Source organism: Kryptolebias marmoratus, linkage group LG4 (assembly GCF_001649575.2).
Source record: "Kryptolebias marmoratus isolate JLee-2015 linkage group LG4, ASM164957v2, whole genome shotgun sequence".
Classification (NCBI taxonomy): Eukaryota; Metazoa; Chordata; class Actinopteri; order Cyprinodontiformes; family Rivulidae; genus Kryptolebias; species Kryptolebias marmoratus.
Genome location: NC_051433.1, coordinates 15,983,474 through 16,010,281, shown reverse-complemented (window position 1 = coordinate 16,010,281; position 26,808 = coordinate 15,983,474). Strand labels below are relative to the sequence as shown.

The 26,808-nt window shown below is 39.7% G+C and overlaps 2 protein-coding genes across 2 annotated transcripts; one reads left to right on the top strand and one right to left on the bottom strand.

The window, feature by feature from the left end:
- Positions 1 to 557: 557 nt before the first annotated feature.
- On the bottom strand, positions 558 to 8,611 carry LOC108235768 (E3 ubiquitin-protein ligase MARCHF9). The gene is made up of 4 exons (XM_017415996.3): positions 7,382 to 8,611; positions 3,981 to 4,136; positions 1,998 to 2,190; positions 558 to 1,688 (listed from the first exon to the last, which is right to left on the bottom strand). Exons 1-4 carry the CDS (start codon positions 7,730 to 7,732, stop codon positions 1,381 to 1,383), a joined length of 1,008 nt encoding a protein of 335 aa, XP_017271485.1. The 5' UTR covers positions 7,733 to 8,611; the 3' UTR covers positions 558 to 1,380.
- Positions 8,612 to 13,871: 5,260 nt separating this feature from the next.
- On the top strand, positions 13,872 to 25,595 carry cdk4 (cyclin-dependent kinase 4). The gene is made up of 8 exons (XM_017416035.3): positions 13,872 to 14,145; positions 20,596 to 20,824; positions 20,911 to 21,046; positions 21,157 to 21,324; positions 22,833 to 22,942; positions 23,870 to 23,920; positions 23,997 to 24,132; positions 24,915 to 25,595. Exons 2-8 carry the CDS (start codon positions 20,607 to 20,609, stop codon positions 25,047 to 25,049), a joined length of 954 nt encoding a protein of 317 aa, XP_017271524.1. The 5' UTR covers positions 13,872 to 14,145; positions 20,596 to 20,606; the 3' UTR covers positions 25,050 to 25,595.
- Positions 25,596 to 26,808: the final 1,213 nt, after the last annotated feature.

Here is a 26,808-nt window from a genome sequence, read left to right as displayed (position 1 = left end):
AACCAGACATAATATTACAACACCACACTCCTTTGAACCTAATCCAGGCACCTTGTTTACATACAGCAGGAGTGACAAAGCATTTGCTTCTTTAGGAGATGATCAGTGTAGCTTGATGTTCAAGTCACGGGGATTAGTTGGCAAAACCCGGATTCATTCTCTGATCTTGTTTTCACTTATCAGATTTATTTAATCCTTAAATTTTTTGTAGAAACTGAGATAACACTATGGTACAAAATCCAGCTGTATCAAAACCACAAACAGCTGTTTTAAGCTTTGAGGAAAACCCTTCAGAAGAATTTTTAATTCTATATTTTCAAGCATAAAGGGGATGCAGCTCGTCCCCTGTAGCATTTTTAATTACTCTGACTCATCAGACTTAAGTCTCCATTTGCTTTAAAAGGTTAGAAAGCAGGAGGGAACATTCTGTCTCCATCAGCAGATCGGGAGGTTGAATCACTGATTCCAACATCTCAAAATTTATGATATGAGACAACATAAGAGAGCTAAAAACTGTAGCAAAATGCTGCCTTCCAAAAACAGTCATTTTAATAGATTATGTCAAAACATTACAAGTATCATAGATGCTCAAATGGAAAAATTCACATAGCCAAACTCTGGATTCTTTCCTTTTTCTTTGACTGAGCTAAAGGCAGTTCACCTTTTTGCATTTTTCTGCAACAAAACTTAGTTTTTTTACCGATCTGAAGTACTGCACAGCTCGGTTCTGCTGGCATTAGTGACGATAGATTGCAAATCTGTTTCACGGACACATCAGCTGCTACAGAATTAAAGAAAATCTAAAAATTTACTCGTCGTTACTTGTTTCCACAGCCCATTTGGAACTGACAGGTTCATTTGATATCCTTTTGTTCTCTTATAATACAACAAAACACAGTATTTGTTCTAAAACAAACACACACTTTATTATAAATTATATATTTTTAATGGGTTTTTTTGAGCATATATGTTCAAATTGTATTACTGGGCTTTGAAAGGTCACATCTATTGTGTGTGTGTGTGTGTGTGCATGTGTGGAGAAATAGGAGTACACAATCATTTTTATCATCAAGTTTTGTATAATATCAATAACATTACTTTTTTTCTTTTTTAAATACAAAAATGAAGTAAAAATGTACTTAGTTACATGTAGAAACACGTGTCACGGTGATAAAAATGAACAAAACTCTTTAAGGTTTTATTGGAATGATCTCCGCTCTGAAAGCTCAGAAACGTGTTTCTCCTCATAGCTCAGTGGGAGTTCATGTAACTACAGTCCCAGGCAGTTTTTATGTTTTTGTTTTTTTATGGCACATTGGGATTTCTGTGTTTAAGCACTTTGACGTCCTCTACGGGGACTCGCGTCCGTACGTCCCGGCCTCATACGGTGGTCACTCTCATGACCATCTCCTGGTTGGAGCCACTCAGGTTGGAGGGCCTCAGCTGGCTGAGGATGTGCAGGAGGGTGTAGCCACAGTGGTGGCTGAGAATAGTCCTGACGTAGCGGCTCGTTCTCCGGCCGCCATGGGGAAAGTTCCTCTCGACCCGAGCGCCGGCTTTGCTGCTGCAGCTGATGGGGTCGCCTAAGTCCTTGGCTTTCTCGTAGTTCAGCACTTTCCACTGCTGGTTCACTGCCCGCCAACGCTTAAAGATCCGGTAAACAGATGATCCTTCGTGGATTATAAGGCCTGGGCGTTAGGGACAAAAAAAAAGTGGAGAGGTTTAGGCAGGATGTAGTTTCAAAGAGACAAACACTTGTTTGTTCAGAAACAAACAATTAAAGGTGCAGGGTGGTGCTTAGGTTGTTGGTGAGTGTTTGGGAATTAAAGTAGTTCAGAGATTTGCTGGCAAGTTCACAATACATGTGAGAAAATAAAAGCTAACTGAACCGTAAACTTCATGGAAACAGGATTAATAACAAAATGAACGGTAAAAAAGAACACTTTTTATTTTGGCAGACAGATACGTGACATGCCATCGAGGAGCCCGCGTCTCACCTACACACACCACGTCCATGAAGCCGTACATGCTGTAGCAGATCTGAAACAGGAGGTCCTGCCGCTGCCACTTGGCCGAGGGGCTGAGAGACGACCACACCAGCCAGGAGACGCTCGCGACGAGGAACAGGAAGCCCAGGATGATGGCTGCAATCTGCACCTTCTCGATCACGGTCAAAGAGATGGCCTGCCACTACACACACACACACAAACACTGATCACACACATACATTTATATGTGTATTTTATATTTTACACAACTAATGGCTAACGAGACACATAATAATGGATTTAGCAGCTGTAAAGTGAATAAATCTTGCATTGGAGCCATTGGTCCAACTTTTAAAGCCTGAAATCATTTGGTGACATCATATATTTAGTTTTACTAAAGAAGATTATTATGATTTGGTGTCAGCTATAGCTCCAGTGGGTTGTAGTGATGCTCCTACTGAGCACTGTCCTGTTAAACTTCTGTTTTTTTACTAGTTCAAATAATTTATCCTCTATTTATTGTACAATATTGAAAAGCTCTGACTTCGAGCAGTTCCTTGCAGTGATGATATTCCTTAGTTACTGTGCATGATAATAAAAACTTTATTATGGGTGTGTTTGAGCATTTCTACAGATCACGGTTGCCCAAATATTTGTTGTGAAACATTTTTCCCATGGACTTAATTATTTGCATGTGAAAAACTCTTTGTCCTAACGGAGCATGTTGCTACAGGTGGACGGTAACGATGCACCCTTAGGGGGACAAAGCTGTCCATAAAAAAAATCACTGTACTTTCTTTTTTTTAAAAAAAAGGAAACCCAAGATATGTTTTAGCCGAAAGATTTATGATTATTTTATATCCTTTTCTACACAACATTATGCTCACAAAGTAAACTGTGTTCATAGTTGGGAGTAAAATGAATAATAAGGAACAATGTGCTTTAGTTACATCCTTACTTACTGAATTACAGAACATCTGGATTCCAAAATCCAAGATGGCTACAGATAAAAAGGCCAAAAGATTGTGTGGTGCCTCGTGTTGTTTTAGGCGTTTGAGTTACTTTGAATTTTCAGTATTTATTTGTTCCTGTACTGGACTTTTCTTCAGAGCTACAGAAGCTTCATCCTTTGAAGCATCATGTGAAGCTGCTGTGCTTCCTGTTGAGCACGTCGTGGTCTTAAAGTAAACCCTGAATAGAGCAGGTTTCCATTATAATTAATATTCTTTTCTCTCAGTTAGTCTTAAAGCTAACTGAAACTTTTATTGTCTGTAATAGCATGAACGCTGCGTGCTGAAAGAAGCAGAACAGGAGCTAAAAGGAGAACAAAGGTTGAAAACTGATAGAGAACTTAAAAGCAGCAAAACTCTACCTTAAAGCTAAAAGTTGCGAAACAATATCTAAAAGTTAACAGCAGCAAAACGCTGTCTTAAAAAAACAAAACTTAGCAAAATGCTAGCTAAAAGCTAACTATAGCAAATTTTAGCTCAAAGAAGCAAAATGCTAGCCAAAGAAACAAAAGTAGCAAACCTCTAGCCAAAAAGTAATGGGAGCAAAAACACTAGCTAAAAACAACAACAACAACAAAAAAAAAGAACGCTGACTAAAATGAGCAAATCACTAAATAAAAGCTAAAAGTAGCAGAACAGTAGCTAAAAGCTAAAATAGCATAAGAAGACAAAAATAGAGCAAAATCATAAAAAGAACAATGTTTCTGAGATTTCGGTGCATTTCTATGGGAAAAATATTTGTAAATAAAGTTAAATATTTTGAAAAGTATTAAAGTTATAGAAACCAAAAGTCACAGCACCCATCTCCTAAATGAGCTGAGCGCTTTGATATACATATGATATAATATATTATGGCTAAAATAGTATGTAGAAGTAGTTAAAATGCAAAAAATGTATGGAAATTTTTAAAAAGAACAGCATTTTGGCACAAAGCCTAGAAAAGTAAAAGTCCAGTCTTTGTTCATGTCGTTGAAGGGTGTACCTGCAGAGGGTTTCTGGTGCTGATGGCCAACACCTGGTACTTGAAGTAGCAGAGCTCGCAGCTCCAGGAGCCCCTCTCACTGATCCAGCGGACGAGGCAGGCCTGGTGGGTGCAGCGCACCGAGCCGTCACAGCGACAGGGGCTCAGCAGCTCCCCCTGCAGGACAACACAGGCCGCTGCATGAGAATAAACCACTGAGTCCACATCTGAGCGCAGTGAAGACAGAGTTCATGTTGTCTCAGGTCACACAAGTTGCTGTGTTGTGAAGCTAGCAGGCATTATAATAAACGTGTTAACAGGCAGAAATAAATCTATACGGGTGAATAAAAAGTGTCCTGTTGTTTGTTTACTGTTAGTTGAAAACAAAAGAGCTGCCTACAGTTTCAGCTGCTTTGCTTTTCATAAATATTCTGTTTCTTTCCACCATTAAAAGACAGGATCCTGTAACTCATGCGTCTGTTTTCAGACGCCTCGGATCGTGTCGACTATTCATCTTCTCCGATCTTTACTTTCATTTTATGCCACTTTGATCATCATTCTGTTTTTTCTTTCCGACAGCTCCTGGTGCTCATTTACTTTTTATCATCTCTGTAAAATAATCACAAGTCCTGAAAAGAAAAGACATTTTGAATAACTTCATTAAGCTGCATAAGCACTGTACCATATTGGACACACAGTTCTCTGTCAGCTTCATGTTGGCACGTTACTAAAAGGTACGTTTTATCCCCCTCCACTGAAAGGTGCCGGTGGATAATATTGTTATTTCACATCTGTGTGTTTGTGTTCATGTGTCTGTGAAGAAAAAGGAGCTTTGTTTAAAATAACGTCATTAACTAATGTATTTGGAGTCAAGTCAGCCCGTCTGTTAGCAAAACAGTTCATGAACCAATGGGAGGATTTTATTGAATTTTTCAGGAAATGATCCTTAAATTTACATCTACAACTAAATAAATTTTGGAGTCAATCCAATTTAAGACGGCCACCACAGTCAACTGAACTTATAAAACACAAAAGTAGTTATCATTTAGTCGTTTTTACAGATATTGTGCTAAAACCTGAGACGCTTGTAGCTGAGAATAAGTCACAACACATATTTCAGATTCTGCTCATTGTGCAAAATCTTTGCTTAGAACTGTAGCATCAACTGCTGGAGTCAATCCTGTTTGTCTGTTAGCAAAATATCTCATGAACCACTGGATGAACTATGATAAAACTTTCAGATAGTAATCATTGGATGTACATCTACATATGATTGACTTTTAGAGAGTCTAGATCAATATAGCTGCCATAGCTAATTGACATTAGCCACCATAAAAATGGCTCCAATTCAGTCAGTTTTACAGATATTGAGCTACGATTTGCTGTGGTAGTAGCTGAGAGTCATTAACAACATATAATCTGAGTGTGACATCTCGCAGTATCGTATGAAATGTTCAAGATTAAACCTTGAAAATACAGACTCAGTCGTTTTGTAACATAAGATGATCTTAGGCTGGCATTTTAATATTGTGTATATGTAATTCTTCTTCATTGTTGACAGTCAGTTTGGTTTTTTTACAACAGCAATAAAAGCTTTTTTAGCCATGTAAACTCCCAGTGAACAGCTACAAAGTGGTGAAACCTTTAAACTGCAGTCAGATAATCCTGGACCCTCTGCTGGACGTCCTAGAAACATTTTTGGCCGTTCCTTCCCATTTAATTGTGTCTACCTAGGTTTAAAATTGATCAGAAACGTTCTTAAAGCATTGTGAGGGATAAATCTCACCGATCAAACAGAAAGAATCACATCCTGAACTTTTGACATTAAAACTCATCTTTGGAGGATTGAGACACTGATGCATCTTTTGTTTAATATCTCTGTCTGGACACAGTTTACGACTCTAAGCAACACGCGAGGTCTTGAATTAGATAAGCTAAAACACAGGGTGGACACAGACCCAAAAAGTCTAAATGTTTTAATGGTTCCCACTGTTACCCAACTTATACCTCCTCCTTCAGTCAGTCACACGTTTCGTTTTGTACAAACTGCAGACCTATTTCTGTGAGGACTTCACATCAGAGTAAACACAAAGACGCAGACTATTCTTAACTGGTGCCCTTTGTCTACTCACGGGTATTTTTAGATCACTACTGATACTCAATTTAATCTCAGGCACTCCATAACTTTACTTTGAAATCAGATTTGAAAAATTCTTACAGACTAAGATTATTTTACGTTGAGAAAGGACAGTGTTATAGCCATTCTGTCTAAACCTTGAAACTAACTTAATGCACAATCTCATAAGATATATTTTGTGTGATCTGTTAGCGATTGAAGCTTGTGTTGTGAATGACTCTCAGCTACTACCACGTCAAATTCTAGCTCAGTATCTGTAAAATTCACTGCAGTGTAGCAATTTTTGTGTTGGCTAAGGTAGATTAGCTGTGGCAGCCATCTTGAATTGGTTTGACTCCAAAGGTTAGTCAGCTGTAGATGGACATCATGAAAATCTGTGCAGTGGTTTATGAGATATTTTGCTAACAGGCATACAGAGCTGACTCTATTAGTCCATAGCATGATTTTAAACACGGATCTTGTGCGATCAGGTAGCGCTTGTTGTCTAAGCTGGGGCTCAGCCTCAGCTACGACCACGTCAAATTTAACCTCATTGTCTGTAAAACTGACTGAGTTATAGCTGTTCATGTGTAAGTTAACCCAACTCAAGATGGCCGCCACAGCTAATCAAACCTCACAAGCGCAAAAATTGTTATAATCCAGCTAATTTCACATATATTAGGCTAAAATTTGTCATGGTAGTAGCTGAGAGTCATCTATACCACATACACTGAGTATGTGGTATAGACCTTTGCTTAAAACTTTGGTGTTAACTTTTGGAGTCGACCGAGTTTGCCTGTCAGCAAAATATCTCATGAACCAACAGAAGGATTTGAATGAAACACAATGCAACTCAAGATGGCCCCCACACCCAGCTGAGCTTAGTCTAGACAAAAAATGGCTCCAACTCAGTCAGTTTTACAGATATTGAGCTTAATTTTCACGTGTTAGTAGCTGAGTCGTCAACAACACCCTGAGCGTGACAACTCACAGGGTTTCACCAAAACAAGAACGATCTTAGTGTAAAACTCTGTCATAAAGGCAGCGAGAGATGATTCCTTTACAGGTCTCTAAAAAGCACTTTATTCAGAAGAGGCCCCCTGATCCTGCCTTATAGAGCCCTTCAATAATCTCCTTTGTTCTTTCATCTTTAAGCACCTTGTACCAGGAGCCACCTGTCCTGCTGAAGGCTCCATAAGCTAACCGCCGGCTTCATGACAACACAAGGGACTCGCAGGAACAAAGACCTGCTCCCCTTCCTGCTCATGCACGGACGCACATCAAGACCCAGGTCCCCTGACTTCACCTTCTCTGGCCCCTGGAAGCAGATCCGGCACTGTGGCGTCCGCGTCCCGCTTTCGGAGAGACTCGGCAGGGACCCTGAATTCAGACCCCCGTCCTGGGCTCTGGCTCCCTCTTTATCCTCAAGAGCCAGACTGCGTGGCCGGGGTTCCGAGCCATAGTAGTCCTCCTCATCGTCATCGTCATCGCCGCGGATCTGATGAGAGCAGCTCACCCGCGGCCAGCGACAGTCTCCAATGGCAAAGCCCCTGGTCCTGATGCGGGGGTCGGAGCCCGGGTCAGCCCTCCTGCTCGGATCGGAGCGCATCAGCAGCAGCACCTCGTTGAACAACATCTGGATCCGGTACTTGAGCATGCTTTGGCTGCTTTACTACACAGGCAGCTGGAAACAAAGAAGCCCTCACCTCGGCTCTGATCGCTCCATCCTCACCGCACCAGCATCCTTGTGATTGCTCCTTTTATTGTCAGTCATTTAAACCTTTTGGCGCAAGCGGGCAGAGCACATCTGGTTACAACATAAAATACAAATCTTGGTAGAAAAGCGTGCTCGGAACGTGATAGGCTGAGCTCTTTGCAGATCCTGTTGTTATAGCATGTGCACCGCTGTCCGACCAATGGGGAAGGATTAGTATTTTTTTTTTTTTTTTATGAACGCAGGCGATTCCTATGGAGGTTTGGGACAAACATAAAAGAAAAAAGGAAAAATAAAAAATCAGGGATCCACTAAAAGAGACAGAGGAGTCCAGAAGCAGTGCAGCAAACAAAGAGCAGGAGCTGTCCAAGGTTTCAGCCTCTGAGGGAGGTAGATGTGAAATCTTATTGGAAACTAAATCATTTATAGATTAGTTTGTTTTTCATGAAAAAGCCGCTTCTTTCTCGTCTTCTTTGTCCCACACATTTACCTTCAAATAATAAAAAAAAACTTCTATGTTTATTTGTTGTACCTCTTCTTCTCCTAGCCATTTCTGCTCCACATATCGGGAAGAACAGCGATATTCCTGAGCCGATTTTACAATAAAAAAAAAAACAATAATACTAATAACAACAAAAAATCAGCTGCACATCCTCCTCATCGCATCTTTCCAGGCTTCCTGGGAATCAGCAGGACAAGTCCCCCGTCTCATCCCCAGGACCCGTCTTCTCTGGAAGTCCTCGGTTCTGTAGTCCCCTCCTCAGCTGATCGGAGAACTGCTCCATCCATTTTGGGCGGAGAGGCAGCAGCGGGATGCAGCTGCTGTCCAACGTGCCTGCGGTCACGTGACGCGCGGCCACGTGCTCCCCCATTCAGCAGCGGAACGACGAGAAGCTGATAGGTGTCTGTGGAAACCACCAATAAACAGAGGAGTGTGTGTGTGTGTGTGTGTGTGTGTGTCAGGACCAGTTTGTATTTAAGATACCAGGATTTTTTAAAAAACATTTTAAGAACCCATTAAGGGGATATTTGGGGGGTAAATCTCTGTTTGAGAGCTATCTGAGACTGTATGATCCAAAGCTGTCATAAACCCAATTAAGTCCAAAATAGATCCAGGTTCAAATCTAATGACAGTGTATTCATTCTATTATAATGCAATGTATTCCTGATCAGCATGGTGGAGACAGTGGAAAGAAATTACTTCCTTTTAACAGGAAGAAACCTCCAGCGGGACCAAAACCAGGCTCAGGATGGACGGCCATCTGTCTGGACCGGCTGGACATTAAGAGGACAGGAAAGAGACACAGACAAACACGATTGGTCCAGTCGTAGTCTCTATGGGAAGAAAAACAAAGTGAGCTATGAAATCAAACAAAAAGAGCACCCCAAGCTATCAAATGGTGCAGTCTGAAAGCATTTCCTCCAGTAGTTTTCCAGATATATTGACATGCAAATCTGAAATGTGGGTGTGCACTCAATGTAAACAAAACATTCAGCTGAATTTACTGCTGAAGTTTTCAATTCAAGGACACATTACCCAGCAATATGAGAAAAAATATTGGGTGGGTTTTGTTTCTTACATTATGACTTTATTTTTGTTTTTTGACTGGTCTTCATCACGTGGTAATGAGTAGCTTTAACGACAGCAACGACTGCATGTATAAACGTGGGGAGCTGTGGAGAGGGGAAATGTGGTCAGCTTGTCCTCCAGTTTGACCCGAAGGCCACAGGAGGGTCAAAGCAGACAGGGCGTCAGCCACACTGGACAGAAACTGGAAGCTGGTTCCACAAGAGAGGAACCTGAGAACTGAAAGCGCCGCCTCCCATTCTCCTTTTAGAAACTCTAGGAACCACAAGTAAACCTGCAGTCTGAGAGCACAATTGAGGTTGGAGTTCCATTTGTGTTAGACGACCATGATGACCTCAATGATAGTTAAGGGACAGTTCAGGATTCTGTAAAAATGTTGTGATTAATTACATCTTACTTGTTGCAGACAGCTCTTTGGATGATAGTTTGGAGAATCAGAGATTTGTTCTGATCGAAATAGCTGACCAAATGCTATCTTTAAACCTTCACAGTGCTGTTAATTACGGATTATCCAATTATCCCGGCAGAAATGTGTACAGTAATAGTCCTGAAGAAAGTACAGCCTGCTAGTCTCCTGATTTTGCTTATTTTTTTTGCAATTTTGAGTCACCAACTAGTCTTCAACAGTCCCAGCCCAGCGAGATACTGGGCCAAGATATGCATTGTTCACAAGCTTTACAGAAAACTCAAATAAAAAAAATTACTTTGATGATCTGATGTGTTCAAACTCTAAAACACAGATCAAAACTTTTACTACTGAGAAATGAGGTTTACTGTTGTCAGGTATAACGGTCCCTCTGTTCCATTATTGGTATTTATCCATAAATTATTTGCTAAAGCAGTAAACATTATACAAGAAAACATAGCCTAACACCAATTGTGACTTTTTTCATAAATATTAAAAAGGATTTTGAAAATCAGAAAGTAATCTTAGGAGGAAAATTTTAATTTGTGCGCTTTGAGTGCACAAATTTAACCAAAATCTTTGTCTTATCGAAGATAAATGACAGCAAAAATAAGGAAATACCAGACAGATGCTGACAAAAACAGTGGATCTTTGAGACTTTTGAGACTGATCTGTAGCCTAATGTACACTCCGTGATAAATATAAAGTAATATATATGAGTAAAACCACAATAAATAAGTGAAAGATGAGGTAATAAATGCCAGAGTGTCAGGAACGGTGGAGACTAAGGCGAACCCAGAATGCAGACTCATAGTAAGGGGGAAAAAAACTAATTTATTAAACTTGAGAATAAACAAAAACAAAAATGCTGACGTGGCAGCAAACAAACAAAACCTAAATTTAAATACAAACATGGAACCGACAGAAACCAGGAACACAGAACGAGGGTAACTAAAACAATAGACATCAAACTACATCAAACAATAGACAACTAACACAGACAATGAACCAGCGACTAGTGGAAGAAATGGCCGGGTATTTGAGTACTGAGGATAACGAGGTGAGTGGGAACAGGTGGAGTGATTACAGAGTCAGGACAGGTGTAGATGGGCGTGGTTAACAGGCAAGTGAGTGACTGGGGAAGGGTGAAATGCAACATGAACATAAGACAACAAAATGCAGACTACAACAGAATCGCAACAAAACCCCAAACCAAAGAATAAAATAAAACATAAACAAAACCCATAGAAAAACCAAATCACCACACAGAGGAAGTGAAAACATGTGGACTGTGGTTAATAATTTGTTTGGTAGAGAGGATAACTATTTAAACAGGAGGTGAGGACTCATGTTAACAAACTGTTCTGCCTTAAAGAAGAGATTAAAAAAAAGGAGTGTGAGGAGGGCGGTGTGGATCGTCTGTAAGATAACAGGATCCAGAGGTTGTTAGCTGACTGTGGTACGTATTATTACTGACAGGGCAAGTAATTTTGCGGGTGTAAATCTGTACTTGAGCAGTTGTTTTTTTCTGTGCTCTGTTGCAGAGCTTGTGTTAGATTGTTTCATCAGTTGATTGTAAAGGTGAGCTCTCCTGACGCTGCAATCAAAGCCAGACTCAGAGGAGTGTTTGGGGTCATCAGCGACGCTCAGATGTGCCTTGAATTTTGAATAAATTAGCAGCCTTGCTCAGGAGCAACATTCCCTAACACATCAGACCTCCCACCGAGGCTTCACAGTGAAAACCACAGTTTTCCTGCCGAATCCATTCTGTTCCTTTTCTTGACAAAAGCTCTTCAAAAGTCTGAATCCTCCAAAGTGCTGATTTTGAGACATGACGGCTGAGAGGCGCTATTAATTATTGATCGTTGAACTCAACTGAACCGTTCCTCTGCAGCAGAGGTTTTCTCGAACCAGAGCCAATTTTTTCTGCACCTTTGGTGGCTTTAGCAAGAAGAAAACTATTCTTTGCGTTTTCAGGGAAACAATCAGCTGTTTGTTTCTTTCTGCTTAAGTGGTTTTTGTTTTAGCAAAGGGCAGGTAAAAACTGCAGGGGGTATTTGCAAAAACCGGCACAGAAAGTAAGTGTCGAATTCATCATCTAATTAAAGCTCTGCTCACCATTTTAGCTGACCTCTTTATGAAGCTGGTTGTTATAATGTGCAGCTGTCATCGAGTCAAACAGTGGGTGTATTGAAGAAGTAAAACGTGTAATTTGTTGTGTCTAACTTATTTTACAGCTTGGATGTTCTCAGTATTAGGGGTGCAGAAAAAAATCGATTCTGTAGAGAATTGCAATTCCTAGTCCTGGGAATTCTAAATCAATGCAAAATGCTCAAAAATCGATTTTGAAATCATTTAAAATAATAATCAATACAGTTTTAGAGATTTGCAAATCATGCACTCTGACTGTAAAGTCTGTATTTTATTTTCAGACAAAGGTCAGTGCACCATGGTAGACTGAAGTAAGTTTAATTTTTGTAAAATCATATTTTGAATATTTTTTTTATACATACACATACAAATGCTCTGGTCTCTAAAGGCAAGGACTTCAGCATAAAGGGACATCTGAGTCAAACTCTGCAAGAGCGGAGGGATTCAATTCATTACGGCTTCCTCACACCACAGTCATTATCACATTCTCTGTTAACTACTTATTACTGTGTATTAACTGTAAATAAACTATTTTATAACATTTTGTTTCATTGCTTTGATTGTGACTGTCTTGGAGCATTTAAACGTGGATTTCCCTGCAGTGTTATTCATGACAATGTATACGACAAATAAACTGCTCATATCTTAAATCTAGTTTAAACATTTGTCTTGGCTTTTCAGAAAGTGCTGCCATTGTCATTGCAGTAAAATCCCATTTTTTGCTCAAACCTTCTCCTGCTGTAGCGAGCAGCAGGGACTCTGGAGCCACTGCTGGAGGCAGAACTGCAGAAGCATGAAAGAAGACTAAGTGGATTTGTTGTACAGGACTTGAACTGGAAGTTGACATCTGGTTTTTGTTTAGCGACAACTGAGAGTCTGTCTTAAAGTGGTTCTGTGAGCTCATGAGTCAGCATGGGCAATTTGTCCAGTCATTTTGTAACCAAGCAACAAACTTTAAAAATATATGATTAACCTTCAAAGGGTTGACTCACAAAACTCAAACTGCATTCAGTCCATTTAGCTTACTAAGCTAAATGGGCTAAAAGCCCTGTCTTTTTTAGAATCTTTTTTTTACATTATCTACTGTTTAGTGTATTTTTTTTATATCAGTCATTAAAGAAACAATATTTGAGTCATGGGATAAAATGTTTGCACAGATGAAGATTGTTTTGTATATTTAAGCTCTGCTGTTTTCAAGTTAATCTCTTATTTCCACAGTTTACTTTCAGTAATCTGATTTAATTTAAGTATGATAAAAAAATATTATAAAAATACCCACTAAGTATGCATCATTCACCAAAAATCCACAGGATAATTTATATTAACTGAGTGAAATCAGCAGTCTTGTTTTGTTGCCAAAAATTGTTGTCTGTTTACATCCAACATTGACAAGTACACTTTGGACAGTCGGATGTAAATCGAGTCAGAGGGAGAACAATGGAATCAGAGATACCAGGTTGAAAGAGAAAAGGTAATGTTCTTCTTCTGATTACAAAAAAAAACAAAAAACAAAAACAACGACTAAAAACTGTGAGGACTAGAGTCGACAGAAATAGTCATTTTGGGGAGGAAATTGAGGAGAGCATTAAAGCAAAAACATAATATGCAAATAAGCTATGTCAAGATGTTTTGAACTGTAATGATAAGATTTCTGACGGATCGTAACAGATCGCCAAATCTAGTTGTAAACAAAAGTGAGGAATATTTGCTGTTTTCTAGCGCAATTTTTTCAAAAACTCTGATGAGCTTAGGTTACATTAACCCACAAACAGTCACTTAATGGTGTAAAAAATTATGTTAGAAGCATTAAAATTCAAAAAACACTGAAAACACCGCGGATTTTGACAGTTATTATGGCTTTAAAAGTTTTTTGTTTTGACGCTGAAGCTTGTGGCCCCGCCCCTCTGACTGGCTTTGGCCCCGCCTCTTCATCGACCTGGCCCCGCCCCCTGGAAGACTCTTGGCCAGAAGCGGAGGGAAGACGAACGGAAAAAAGAAAAAAAAGAAAACACGTAGAAGCGGAGGCCAAAAATCAATCAGGCTGCTGGGCTGTAAACTTCAGCCCGGACCGGACCGGACCGAACCGGACCTGCGCAGCTCTGACCCGGTTCTGGACGAGTTAGACGTGGCAGAAGAATGAGCATGTTTTTGCTCCTCGAGCTAAAGTGAGCTCACCTGCCGCTGAAACACAGCGGAGGAGGAAGAGCCGAGGTAAGTTTTTTTTTTTTTTTTTTAGGAAGCTGCTGCTGCTTCAACAAGTGTGTCACCTGAACAGCTGAGGACAAAAGTATAAATAAAAGTTGCAGTCGGTGGTCTGTGTGCCTCCTTCACCTCCTCACCCCCCCCTGCTGTCGCCTCCCTCCGCCACGTCAGGGCACATGTTAGTGAGGAGGAAAAAGTCCGCGTCGGCCTGTTGTTGTTGCTGCACTTTTTCTTCTTCTTCGCTTTCTTCAACAAAGGAGCGCCATGGAGGAGCACCACGTGTCTGCTTCCCGGCCTGCAGAGCTCTGCCTCCGCCCACCGACCTCCACCAACCCATCGGCCCGCCGTGGAGCTGATTGATCAGTAAATGATAAATCAGCCCGATCGGTGCTGCCTTCGTGCGATCAGCAGCCCCCCTCTGGGTGTCAAACTCGGTGAAACCTGGTCCCACTACTGCTGGTGATCTCTGCTAACAGGAAATGAGAGATGTTTTAAGGGTGAGAAGTCAGGACCAACCCCATGAGCAAGTCTAACACAGTGAAGGACAAGGAAATGCTCCAAAACACATGGTTCACACAGCGTCTTTTTTTATATATAAATGTCTGCTCAGGAACAAAATAGTCCCAGTTGAATTCTGGGTTTATTATTTCTTTTGTTAAAGAGTCAGATGTTGTTACTTCTGTGTGTGTATGTATGTAAAGGTTCTGGTTAAATCCACCCCTCATAAAAGTTTGTCTTATAGGTTTGCCGTTCACGATTCTTCGTCCATGCATATTACAAAATAATAGATTTTCAAAAGAAAAACAATGATTCAAAACATTTTGACCAATGCTAATTTACAGCAGGCTTCCTAATAATAAATATTAGGAATAGCAAAGAGTTCAGAACCAGCTGACAGAAACAATTAAAAGTTGAAGTGATTAAAGACGGACACAACATGCTGCTACACAGGCCACTGGTGATGACATCATCTAGGCAGGGACTTTTGGTTTGGACCAATGGACTGTAAACACCTTCAATTAGGAAAGTTTATCCCTTTTTCCATGACAGTAGTTTGCTACAACATCTAGAGATGTTTCTCTGCTCTTCAGCAGGTCTTCGAGTTCTGCAGCCTGTTAATCACTCAGTCAGTCAAATCAGGTGTGTCATCATGCAGGATGGTGGCCCTCCAGGACCAGGATTGGACACCACTGCCCTAGATTGTATATTGAAAGACCTCTGATGCGAACCCAGAAGTTTAAGCCAGAACAGGACCAGCTCCCCCTCATTGGCTGGTTGCAATCCAAGTTTGAAGCCCCGCCCCCTCCATGTAAACAAAGGGACATTGCTGTTGGTAAAATAAAACCATACACCTTGGATAATTGATTGTAGGTGTTGACTCTTGTTGATTCACGCAGCTCTTACCTTGCTGCTGTATTGAATCGTAATTTTTCTTATATGCTCAGCGTGTTTGTTTGTTTTTTAAAGCTTATGTGACACTATTGTTGATTGTAGGTGGGACTCAAAGCCCGACTTTGCTACTGCACATACTCTGGTTCCAAAAATACAACGTGGCAGCTTGTGTAAAACGGGATGTCCTGGATTCAGTTCCCAACAACAAGGGAAGGAGGAGACACTTGGTCTACATGTCTATGAGGAACACTCTGTTTTGATCAAAGATATGCCTGTTTTTAATGGGTTTGAGTATCCTCAGACTTTACCAATTTATTTCAAATTCATTTAAAAAAGCCAAAATAATAAGCCAATCAATCTATCAATCAATCTACTTCTAGTTTGCTCCTTATGAACCATTTATACCCTAGGCTTTTCTTGCATTATGTAATATTTTTATTATGACTGCCTGCCTATTTTTGCACACTGTCAAGCACATGGAGAATTTGACTGCACTATTGGTCGAGTTGCCTGACCTAGTAAGAGGTATAAAAACAGTTCATTTGATTACTAGCAGGAGTAAGTTAATTGAAGTGGATGATCTTGCAGATTACTGGCTAAAGCCTACATATATTGGCAAAATACATCCCGAGAGCTGGAAGTAGCCCTGGGGCCATCTAAATTAGGCCCTCACCAGGCTTAAATGAAAACAAATCAACTTCAAATAAATTAGTCCAAAGCAGCAGTTTATTATTAACTCTTAAGGAAAGTTAAGACAGTCCCTACTGCCCTTTTTACCTGTTTCCAACAGATACTACTGTATTTGTTTTGAATTAAAATAGACCTGAACCTTTCTTTGCCAGGGTAAATGAGATTAGTGTGCCGGTCGAACCAAATTATTGTGTCACTGTGTTTTTCACATGTCAGGGGAGCCCTGTTGCATTTCAACCAACCATGCTGAAAAAAAAAGTCCCGAAAGTGTCTACCAACATGGCTGACTGAATAAATATTTGTATGTAAGCAGTTGTCCATCTATACAGGGATATAGTGTATGTTGATAGGCATTGGCAGCGTTTTATGCTCATGTTGGTAAATCATCTGTGGCTATTCAGTTAATATAATAGAGTAAAAATGTCCCTCTTGAAACCAAAACAAAAAAACAGTTGCCCATCCCAGGTGGAGAAACATTGTTGGAAAGAAGAAGGCTTTTGTTTTATTTCCTTCCTCGGAATAATAAAAAGAAAGAATGAAATTCAAAGCGATAAAAGTTATGACACTGAAAGGAGGAGTTTTATTTTATGGGAAGGGCTCTGTCAACATAAACACTGAATGTTGCAACATTTATTTGGTTTACAAATGGCTCTTCCATGAATGTGTAGCACACTTGTATTGGAATCATTACAAACAAAACAACGTGGTGTAAACACAATGGAGGTAATAGAAATAAAAATAGTTTAGGGATATTGATAATTTCCTCCTCAGTTCTCAGGTGGTTTAATGCTTGTGGTGGAAAAGCTGATGTGCAGTCTGTCTGTTTTCTTCTAACTGGAGGAGATTAGAGATGATGCCCACTGAAAATGTGGCTGTCGCACCTGTTCCCTGTTCTGCTCCCCTCATCGGTCACCGCACCGTGCAGCCGTAGATCACGCAGCTCTTTTGCCCCTTTCACACGTACCCTAACGGTCCCGGCTCCACTCTACTCGGCTTGCTTTGGGAGCGTTCACATCTGCATTTTTTCGCACTCGGTACCTGCTTCGGAGTCGTGTGAACGCGATGCATTCTTTATAGAGCCGAGCCGAGTAGAGCCGGACTTCTGAATTAGGGGCCGTGTGAAAGAGGCATTTGTTGCAGCAGTCTGGTGGAAGTCAGACGGGTGGTCGTGAGTTTAACCATAAGAAGTTGAGATCGTATCGTGCCTTTCTCTCAGGGTGAAGTCGGCGCAGATATGAACCCAGACGGGTTTTTCTGTCCTTCCAGTTTCTGTGACATATCAAACAGCTCAAACGTCTTTTTATTAAAACATTTCTCTTCTTAATTTGAAGCTTTTAAGCTTCTCAAAAAGCTCAGGTCCAAACTAGCAGAGTGCAGGGCTGTTTGTCTTTGTTTAGGTGCAGTCAGCTCGGTGTCATGTTTGTGACTGTCTTGGACAAAATAAATGTCCGTGCTGCAGTCGGGACAGTGCTGGATTAGTTCAGAGCAAAAGTAAATTACCAGTTGCCAGACTATATCTGCTCCCCTTTCACGTGTCTTTTGAAATCCTTTTTTCTATTCAAAAGAGTATTGTTTTACTGAAAGCTGCATTAATACACAGCTCCTCTAACTATTCACACGTGCAGTGGCCACTCCCTTCTTTCACATATATTAGGGCTGTGTAGTCAAGTCTGAATCATAAGAAGCTGGGATTTTTCCCACAGAAATAATAAAAAAACAACTATCTGTAGTCTGTTTCTCACGTTAGGCCTTACATTTGTAACACATGTAGAGAAGTTTGTTGCTTTCCAGACACTGGCAGTCAGACTCGTCTGAACTGACAGTCCGACTCAACTTTCTTTTGCACAAGAGGAAGAAGCGTAGTGTCGTAATCATACAGCTCTGCAGCATTTAGCATTAACGTCTTCAGTACTTGTGATTTGCCAGCTTATCTAGACATTGTTGCTGGTATGCGATCTGTATCTTACCAAATATTGATGCAGCAAATTATTTTTTAACAGATAACAAAAAAATATGGTTTTATTTGCAATGTTTTGGTGCTTTTAAAGCTGACCATGCCGCTGGTTAGATTTTCACACAATTTAAATACATCTTTATAGACCAAAAGAGGTATTTGCTGTCAGGGTTTAAAGTGATGATGTGCAAAACACATCTTTTATTTTCTTTAGAGTTATATCACTACCTTCAAGCCAACAATGGAGTCACAGAAAGACATTTTTTTGGGTGTAAAAATTCAACTGAGTTAAATTCAGTTTGTTCGTTTAGCACCAGTTCGCAACACTTTCTGCTTTAGAGGAAAAAAAGGAATTGGGTCCACATGAAATCTGTCTTTGTGCATCTATTAAACCCTTCAGTTTAATCCTGTTATAATTCCCATCAGTAGAGTAAGATCCCACAGAGGCACCGGTTGCTGTTTTGTTGACCAATTCTGACTTTTGTGTGGCTCTAACTCGCCAATTTAGATTTTTCTTAAGAACTACAACTGATAGCATCGTCCCCCCCCCCAAAAAAAAAATCTGTTTGAATTAAAAGGTTAATTTCACTTTATTTACAATAAAATGTAAACAGTAAAAAAAAAGACTATCTCTCTAAAACTGCACCAGTTTACACATTTTTCTGTTATTTAAAATCAACAAATAATATCCTTCAGGGTTTTTAACAGAAGTATTTGTATGTATGAAACAGCAGAAAAATAATTACGGCATATCACATCTTATAGGTCACATTGTACCACCATGACACGATGCACCTTTTAAATAAATGACATTATGTTCCTATGTGCTATTTGAAAGAAAAAATAACTTTGATTTTCTTCTAGATATGTAAACCATGGTGCATTTATGGACCAGAAAAAAAAATTGTAATTTTATAGTCACTGGTCAAATGAAAAATCATCTGATTCTGGCCTCCTTCAAAGCGATTGGTGCACCTCTAAATCCAGCAAATTAGCAATTTCAAAATGCTAAAAATGTAAAAGTTCTCTTGTAATATAAGGGGAAAAAGCGCAATATTTCAGAAGAGACTACAGAAATGCTCTTGTTGAAAAGAATGTTTTCTGATGTCATGTTTGTGAAAAAAATACAGCCAGTTTCACTTTTTTTGCAGCTTTTATCTCAAAATCCAAGTGTCTCGTTTTAAACAAATGCAGCTGATAAGTAATATTATTAAATATGCTTGAAATGAAGTGGAAATCAAGGTAATAATTTTCAAGGACTAGTTTTGTTAGATTTGTATGAAGAGGTTGAGAGGATTGTTGAAATCAAGCAGTGATAAATATTCTTTTAACGTGGCGCATCTTTCCCTAAGATAGTTTTAACAGCATGACGCCGGGTTTAGTCTGAAGTCGAAGAGCTTAGAAGAGAAAAAGACCCCATATAAGGTCCAGTGTCCAGTGTTTGTTGTCACCAAACAGGAAGGGTGGATCTACCTTTATCTGTGACGCTTTTACTCAGCAGAAATGCAGCCAGTGATTAGGTGAACGAAAAAGGCAGAGACCCAAACCACGTGTCTCGTGCCTAACAAAGGCAGCGGGACACCTACAGCTGCTCGCCGCTCAGGGTGAGTGCTCGGGTTCTTTAACGTCTGCTGGGTTGCTCGTTATTGCAAGTTTTAAAGCGAGCTGGGTTATTAAGGATCCTTCTGCTGCTGATTTTAAGAAGGTGGAAGGGACATGAATGGATGAAAGTAGGTTAGAGGACTGGCTGAGCTGGGGGAAGTCGACCAAACTGGTTTGACTTAAAGAAATAAAGGGAGTGGGATGACTTTCCCCCTGGTTGTGTCTAAATTCTGAGCAACTAGGGACAACTAGGGCAAAGGGGTTCTGCATAACATGTTTCTGCTTAAACAGGCATTTTATGTTCAGAGCATTGGTCGACTTCCTTTTGGACATTTGTCATTTGGTCAAAATAAGATAGTTTTGGGTGTTTTGACTGTATTATACAGTGCAAAGTGAAAGGGCGGCTAAAAGTTGGGAACAGAAAAGCCAATAATGACGAGAAACAACTCTTACTGAGTGGATTAGTGTCAAATTTGGAGACATTCATGGTTCCTGAAGACATAATGCTCTTGATTTTGGACTTTGAGTTTTCCACAGCTGATTTCTTGAGTATGTAAATGATACAAGATAAAAAAGAACGCTTCTTAATTTTGGAGTTTTAGCTCTAGATGAGGCAAAAATGGACACGTTCCACTATATGAGTCTATCTGTATTATGTTACTGTAGTCCCATGATTCTTTTGAAAATGTTTATTTTCTTTCTTTTCTGTCTCTTGATGGGCCACATCTCTTCTGACTTCTTAATTTAAAAAATAGATTTCATGAGAGCATTTATCCTGTCACTTTTCCATTTAATTTGTACGTTATTCTTGTGTCTTTTAGGCTTTTTGGAAATGGCCCACTGCACCAGTCTCCAGTATGAGCCGGTGGCAGAAATCGGCGGTGGCGCTTACGGGACCGTTTACAAAGCCCGGGACACCGAGAGCGGGAAGTTCGTGGCTCTGAAGAACGTCCGTGTCCAGACAGACCAAAATGGCCTGCCGGTCTCCACGGTCAGAGAGGTGGCGCTGCTGAGGCGGCTCGAGCAGTTTGACCACCCCAACTTGGTCAGGTAAGACGGTCACAAGGTGTTCCCAGGTTGCTTGGATCTACTGTCCGCCGTCATCGCCTCTGACAGGAGATCCCTTTTCGTACCAGGCTCATGGACGTCTGCGCCACCCAGAGGTCGGACCAGGAAACCAAAGTCACTCTGGTGTTTGAGCACGTGGACCAAGACCTGAAGACGTACTTGGACAGGGCTCCAGCTCCGGGGTTGTCTCCTGACCGCGTTAAAGTGAGAACTGATGGAAGCAGTTTCTAAACTAAGCTGAAAGGCTATGGATTGTTTTCATAATGCCGTCTTAAATGTGTGAAAATGATTAGTTTCGGGGTTGTTTTTCACAGGATCTGATGAGGCAGCTGCTGTGCGGCCTTGCATTCCTTCACTCTAACCATGTGATGCACAGAGACCTGAAACCGGAGAATATTCTGGTGACCAGTCAGGGTCAGGTGAAGCTGGCCGACTTTGGCCTCGCCAAGATCTACAGCTGCCACATGGCCCTCACTCCCGTGGTAAGACATACTCTATATTCATATAAGACTACTTTATAAACCTTTACACTGTTGTTTTGGATTACATGATTATTCTGGCAGAAGTGTTACAGTATTCCTCCAGAAAGTGCCCCCAGGCAGCACTGGAAGTGCTACAGTTAGCTGCTGCTGCCTCTGTTTGTGCTTGCAAATAACCACAGAATATCCAGTTAATTTGAAACAAACAATTTAATTTATTTACGGTTCAGATGTGATGATAAAACATCTGGATTTTCAATTTTTTAAGCTTTTGACGTTCATCCAAAACAATGTGAAACTGAAATAGAGGGACAGAAATATAAATTTTACAAATTGAAATGACTGATTTATTTTAAATGAATTACATTAATTTTTGTATTTTCTTTTTCACAATAAAGAGTGCACGTTATCATATGTCAAAAAGACTTATTACTCATAGGCTGCTGATCAACAGTTAGCATAGATGCTAACTTAACATTGAAAAGGCCATAGAAAAGCTAACCGAATAGCATCATGTTTTTCCACAAATCATTACAAATCAAGTACTAAAGACAGTCATGTCATGATAACTTCAACTATTTCTCTCAGACGTATATTCTTCAGAGTTCAGCCAAAGAAAGATGTAAAAACACAACTTTCCTGCAACATGGTTCAACTACAATAGCTACGGCAGCTGTACTGGGACAAAAAGCACAACTCTCAAAGTGGAGGCACAAAGTAACATTAAGAAAATAGAGTTTGACTTTTGAAAATTGATTCAGAATCATCTATATCTACAATGCAATGCATCTAAAAATGAATTTTAACCCCACCCTGATGAAGTACAGTGAAACCTCTGAGTTTGGAGTTGTTTTAAAATGATCGAAATCCACTTTTTTCTTAGACTAGCTCTTAGCTCCTCGTTCTGGTCAGAATCAAACTCTCTTTCTGCAAACTGAGGTCAATCAAAGAGCTATCTGTAGCAAGTAAGATTAATATTATTATTCATTGCGTTTTCCCAAAACCCCATTTCAGAGGAGCTGAGTTGTTCCACCTGAGTTGCCCCCGAGCGGTGCTGTTTCTTTTCAGTGTGTCATTTCAGCTTAATCCAACACACAAATCCTGCTGGAGACTAAAGTGTGTGACCATCAGTTTTTTTGTTTTAGGAATTTTACCTGGTTTTTAGTAATTCCTGGCACAAGGTGTTACCAGCTTCAGATTAGCGTTGAGTCTGCATCTGAAGCGGCCACATCTGCAGCTCTGCGAGGCAACGCTACGACTGCTGTCCTCAGCAGTTTAACGTGCTTACTTTAGGGCTTTAGCAGGTGATGTTTACTCTGAAATTCTGTTGTGACTTAATATTATATTGAAGTGGAGAAAACGTCATACCTTATGTGAAGGTGTTCTGCTTAAATATGAGTAAAAAACCTAATAAATTTCAACTAAAATCCAGTTAAAATGACAATAAAATTAATAAAAGTAAGTTTTGTGGGTTCAGTTACATTCATGGGCTCCGTGTCTGGGTCTCGTAGGTGGTGACTCTGTGGTACCGGCCTCCTGAAGTTCTGCTGCAGTCCACGTACGCCACCCCTGTGGATATCTGGAGCACCGGCTGCATCTTTGCTGAGATGTTCAGGCGCAAGTGAGTGAGCGTTCAGACAGCTAACACTGCCATTATACTGGAAATTCATGTTCATCTCTTTGTACAGCAATGTCTTTGTTTGATTATTTTTTATTCAGTATTTTACCTGTAAGTGTGGGAGAAGAAATTGTGTTTGCCTCTTGAATTTAGAGGCAAAACGAGGGAAATGTTCTGTGCATCACATGTTGGTAATTCTTTAAGTGAAATGAAAGTTTGTTTTTCACTCATGTTTTCCACATTGGGCATTTGTATTTAACAGACCGAGTTATAGTCTTGAATATAAGTTCTGATGATTTTGAATTAAAAAACAGAAACAAAAGATGCTGAGCTTTTCTGCTTGCATGTTGAGAAACAACTCGTGTTGGTATTTAATTCGGTTTCAAACGACTCAACGACCAACATGTCCAATCAGCATCATGAAGTGATGACTGTCCACACCATGCACGCTGATTTAAAAACGTAGAGGTTTAATTTAGAGATTATTTCAGCTGGAGTTCAGTAAATGAGCAGCCGGAGGTGATGGTTCATCAACACAAGAAATTAAAAGCTCAGTGATGTGCACAGTGGCGCCATCTTGTGGTAAAAAATACACTTTTTATTATGTTCGAGTTCAACATGAGTGAAGAAGTGAAGGTGTTAAAATATTTATGAACTATTAATATAAAAAAGAAGATAATATAACAACACACTGTTTAATCGTATCTAACTTTAAAGAAGCACAGGTCCAGAGGGCTTTACAGAACAATAAATAAGACATAAAAGAACTTTGTAGACAAAGAATGCAATATATAAAGGGCATAAAACAAGTTAAAAACAGCACTATAATAAAAACAAACACAAAAGAATTTGTCCAAGACAAAAAGCTCCAGCAGTCAGTTTTAGTCTTTTAACCAACCTCACATTTTCTCTTTCTTTTTGTTTTTTCAGACCGCTGTTTTGTGGAGAATCAGAGATGGACCAGCTCGGGAAGATATTTGAGTGAGTAACCGAGTTTGCATCTTATCAGAGACTGAATAAGCGGATCGCCGACTTCACCGATTCTGTGTCCCTTCAGGGTCATCGGTTTGCCGCCGGAGGAGGAGTGGCCGGCCGGCGTTACAGTCACCAGGAAAAACTTTGCCCCTGTCAAGTCTCGCCCAATCACGGATTTTGTTCCAGAGATAAACGAGCAGGGGGCGAAACTGCTGCTGGTAAGGCAGACGCACGAGTCTGAATATCACTCCTGGTTTAGATGCTGCTCTGTCCGTCCTGGCTCGTGTGCATATGAGCTCAGTCACATCTGAAATCAATAGACAAGAAAAACACCAAATGTGAGTCTTAGATGACAAAAGTGGGGGGAAAGGGAAGTTAGTTCATTTGTTAGTTTCTGTTTTGAGATCAGCCAGTAAAAAAAAAAAAAAAAACTACAGTTAAATCAAACGTAAAGACTTACACATATATATGCAAATGAAAAACTTAATAGAAACAAAAAGCAAAAAAACAAAAAAAGCCCATCAGGTTAGAGCTACTAATAAAACCTAACAAATATTTATTTTCTTTTTGTGCTCCTAAAATGACAAACTGCTTCACATCACAGGACAATATTTTTTTTTTCCTACAGGACTTTCAGCAGTGTCTAATATGTTTAAAAAACTTGATTTACGGTTATATGCGTTAAATTGTTTAATCATTTATTTATTTCTGTATGCGTGGCTGAATACAGCCTGCTATTCATGACAATCTCTTAAATCTTTATGTACCTGCTTGGACATTTAGAGCTAACTTTAAAAACAGACTTGTTATTGCTAGGGCAGTATCAGCATTGGTGCGTTCATGGACTGGAAAAAATGTCAGATTTTGGATTCTGCCTGGCTGTGGTGCATTTCCAGGCTTAAAAATAAATAAAAAAAAAAAGTCTGTGAAACTCGAGTTGCATCTCCAATCTGTAATCTTTTTTGTCTTTTCATCTAAATTTTTTTTCTTTCCTTCACAGCAAATGCTGACATTTGACCCTTTGAAGCGGATATCAGCCCTGAACGCACTTGATCACCCATATTTCCACGACGAGGAGACATCGACTCTGACAAATAGCTCAAGTCAGGCAGTGGAAAAATGCAGCAGGAAGTAACTGTCTTAAGTTTAGGGTTTTATTGGCCCCAGTTTGCTGATCCTGCAGCAGAACGGAGGATGAAACGCCGCGGACGGAGAGGAGGAACTTGCGGACCACAGTTAATTTTGAACTCGTAAACGTCACAACTAATGATGTTACCGTAACACAGCTTAAGGGACAGTACCAGTGTTTTTGATGGTGAACGGGGGGGTGCTGATGAACAGAAATGTGCGCCGGCTCATCTGAACTGCTGCTTCTGTTACTTTGTGGAGTCTCTTACAAGTGTTGGGTTGTACATTTGACTTTATTACCCGGAAGGTGAAATTACGAGAAACAGAAACGAACGCGTCTGTGTTCAAATCATGCAAAAAGAATAGTATAAAACAGTTACAGGGAAAACGCACGTTACAAAAATCCTGGTATTGCCCTTTGTATTATCTCACCAAATAAAAGTATTTTTTATTTTTTTTTGGATTTTATTTCAACAGTTCTTTGTTTTGTTGCTAACATGTGAAATCAACACTGCAATCACAAAAAATAAAAGAGCTGATTTTATCACTGCGACAGGTAATGTGTTTTATTCTACAGATACTGGTCTATAAAAATGAATGATAAATCATAACAAAAGCACACTAAATTAGTCTTAATTACATAAACGTGTTTCATTATTCTGCTCAACTATAAGAGGCCATTTTGTCACTTATTCAGTCTCACTTAATAGATTTTATTTCTTTGCCAAACCTTGATAACCTTAGTAACAATAACTATGTTTATATACTTGGTTTTTACCAACACTATTTATACACATTTTAATTAATTTCTTTTTTTGAATAGAACTTTATTGGTTTAATAAAGGAAGTGAGAAATTGGTCAGATCAATTCCCATTTAAAAGAACAAAGCTGTGGTCACATGTTGAATTAAGACAAAATTCAAGCTTTCTTAGTTTAAAAAGCCTCTCATGTTAAGAAAACACTTTATTGACTATGATAAACATTTAAGGAGCTTTTAATTCTACCTGTAAAATGAAAAACAATCAAAGGTACAAGTACAAGTCTCAAATACTGAAGTCCTGAAAGTGATCAACATTTTACTTTTTTCTTTTAAATACCTTGTTCACATGTGGGTTAGGTTCACTGGTAATTCTAAATTATGACTGGATGTGTGTGTGAGACATCGTGAATGGTTGTCTCGTTGGTCTCTATGTGTCCCTGTGTTGGACTGGAGACCTGTCCAGTTTGTCCCCCGCCTCTCGCCCTTGTGACTGATGAAGGACACCAGCCGTCTGTGACCCGGCACAGAAATCAGGTAAAGAAAATCCACAATGAATGTTATTATTATTATTATTACTGTTATTATTACAGCCAGCAGGCAGAATTTCAGGTTGATGTTTGACATTTCTACATTAAACACGATGCATTAAATAAGTCAGGGACTCGTGTAACTCATTTAGCAGCAACATGAGGAAACTGTTTTGTCTTGTACTTATGTGAGGTAAATGTGGGAATTAAAAACATGAATAATTTGATTGTATGTGTAACACAGCGTGTCGTGTTCTCCTGGATCCAGATCTTTGACTGCAGCTCAGTCAGCCAGATGTCAGTAAAGAACAGGATTTACTGTAACTAACTGTGGCAGAAAAGTCATTTATATCTGTACTAATAAACAAGCATTAGCAGTCTTTTTGATTTACCTTTAATTTGTCTTTTCTTTTCTTAGAGGGCAGAAGAAAACATATTCTTATTTCTTCTTTCAGAAACTGACACAAGATTTTCTCCC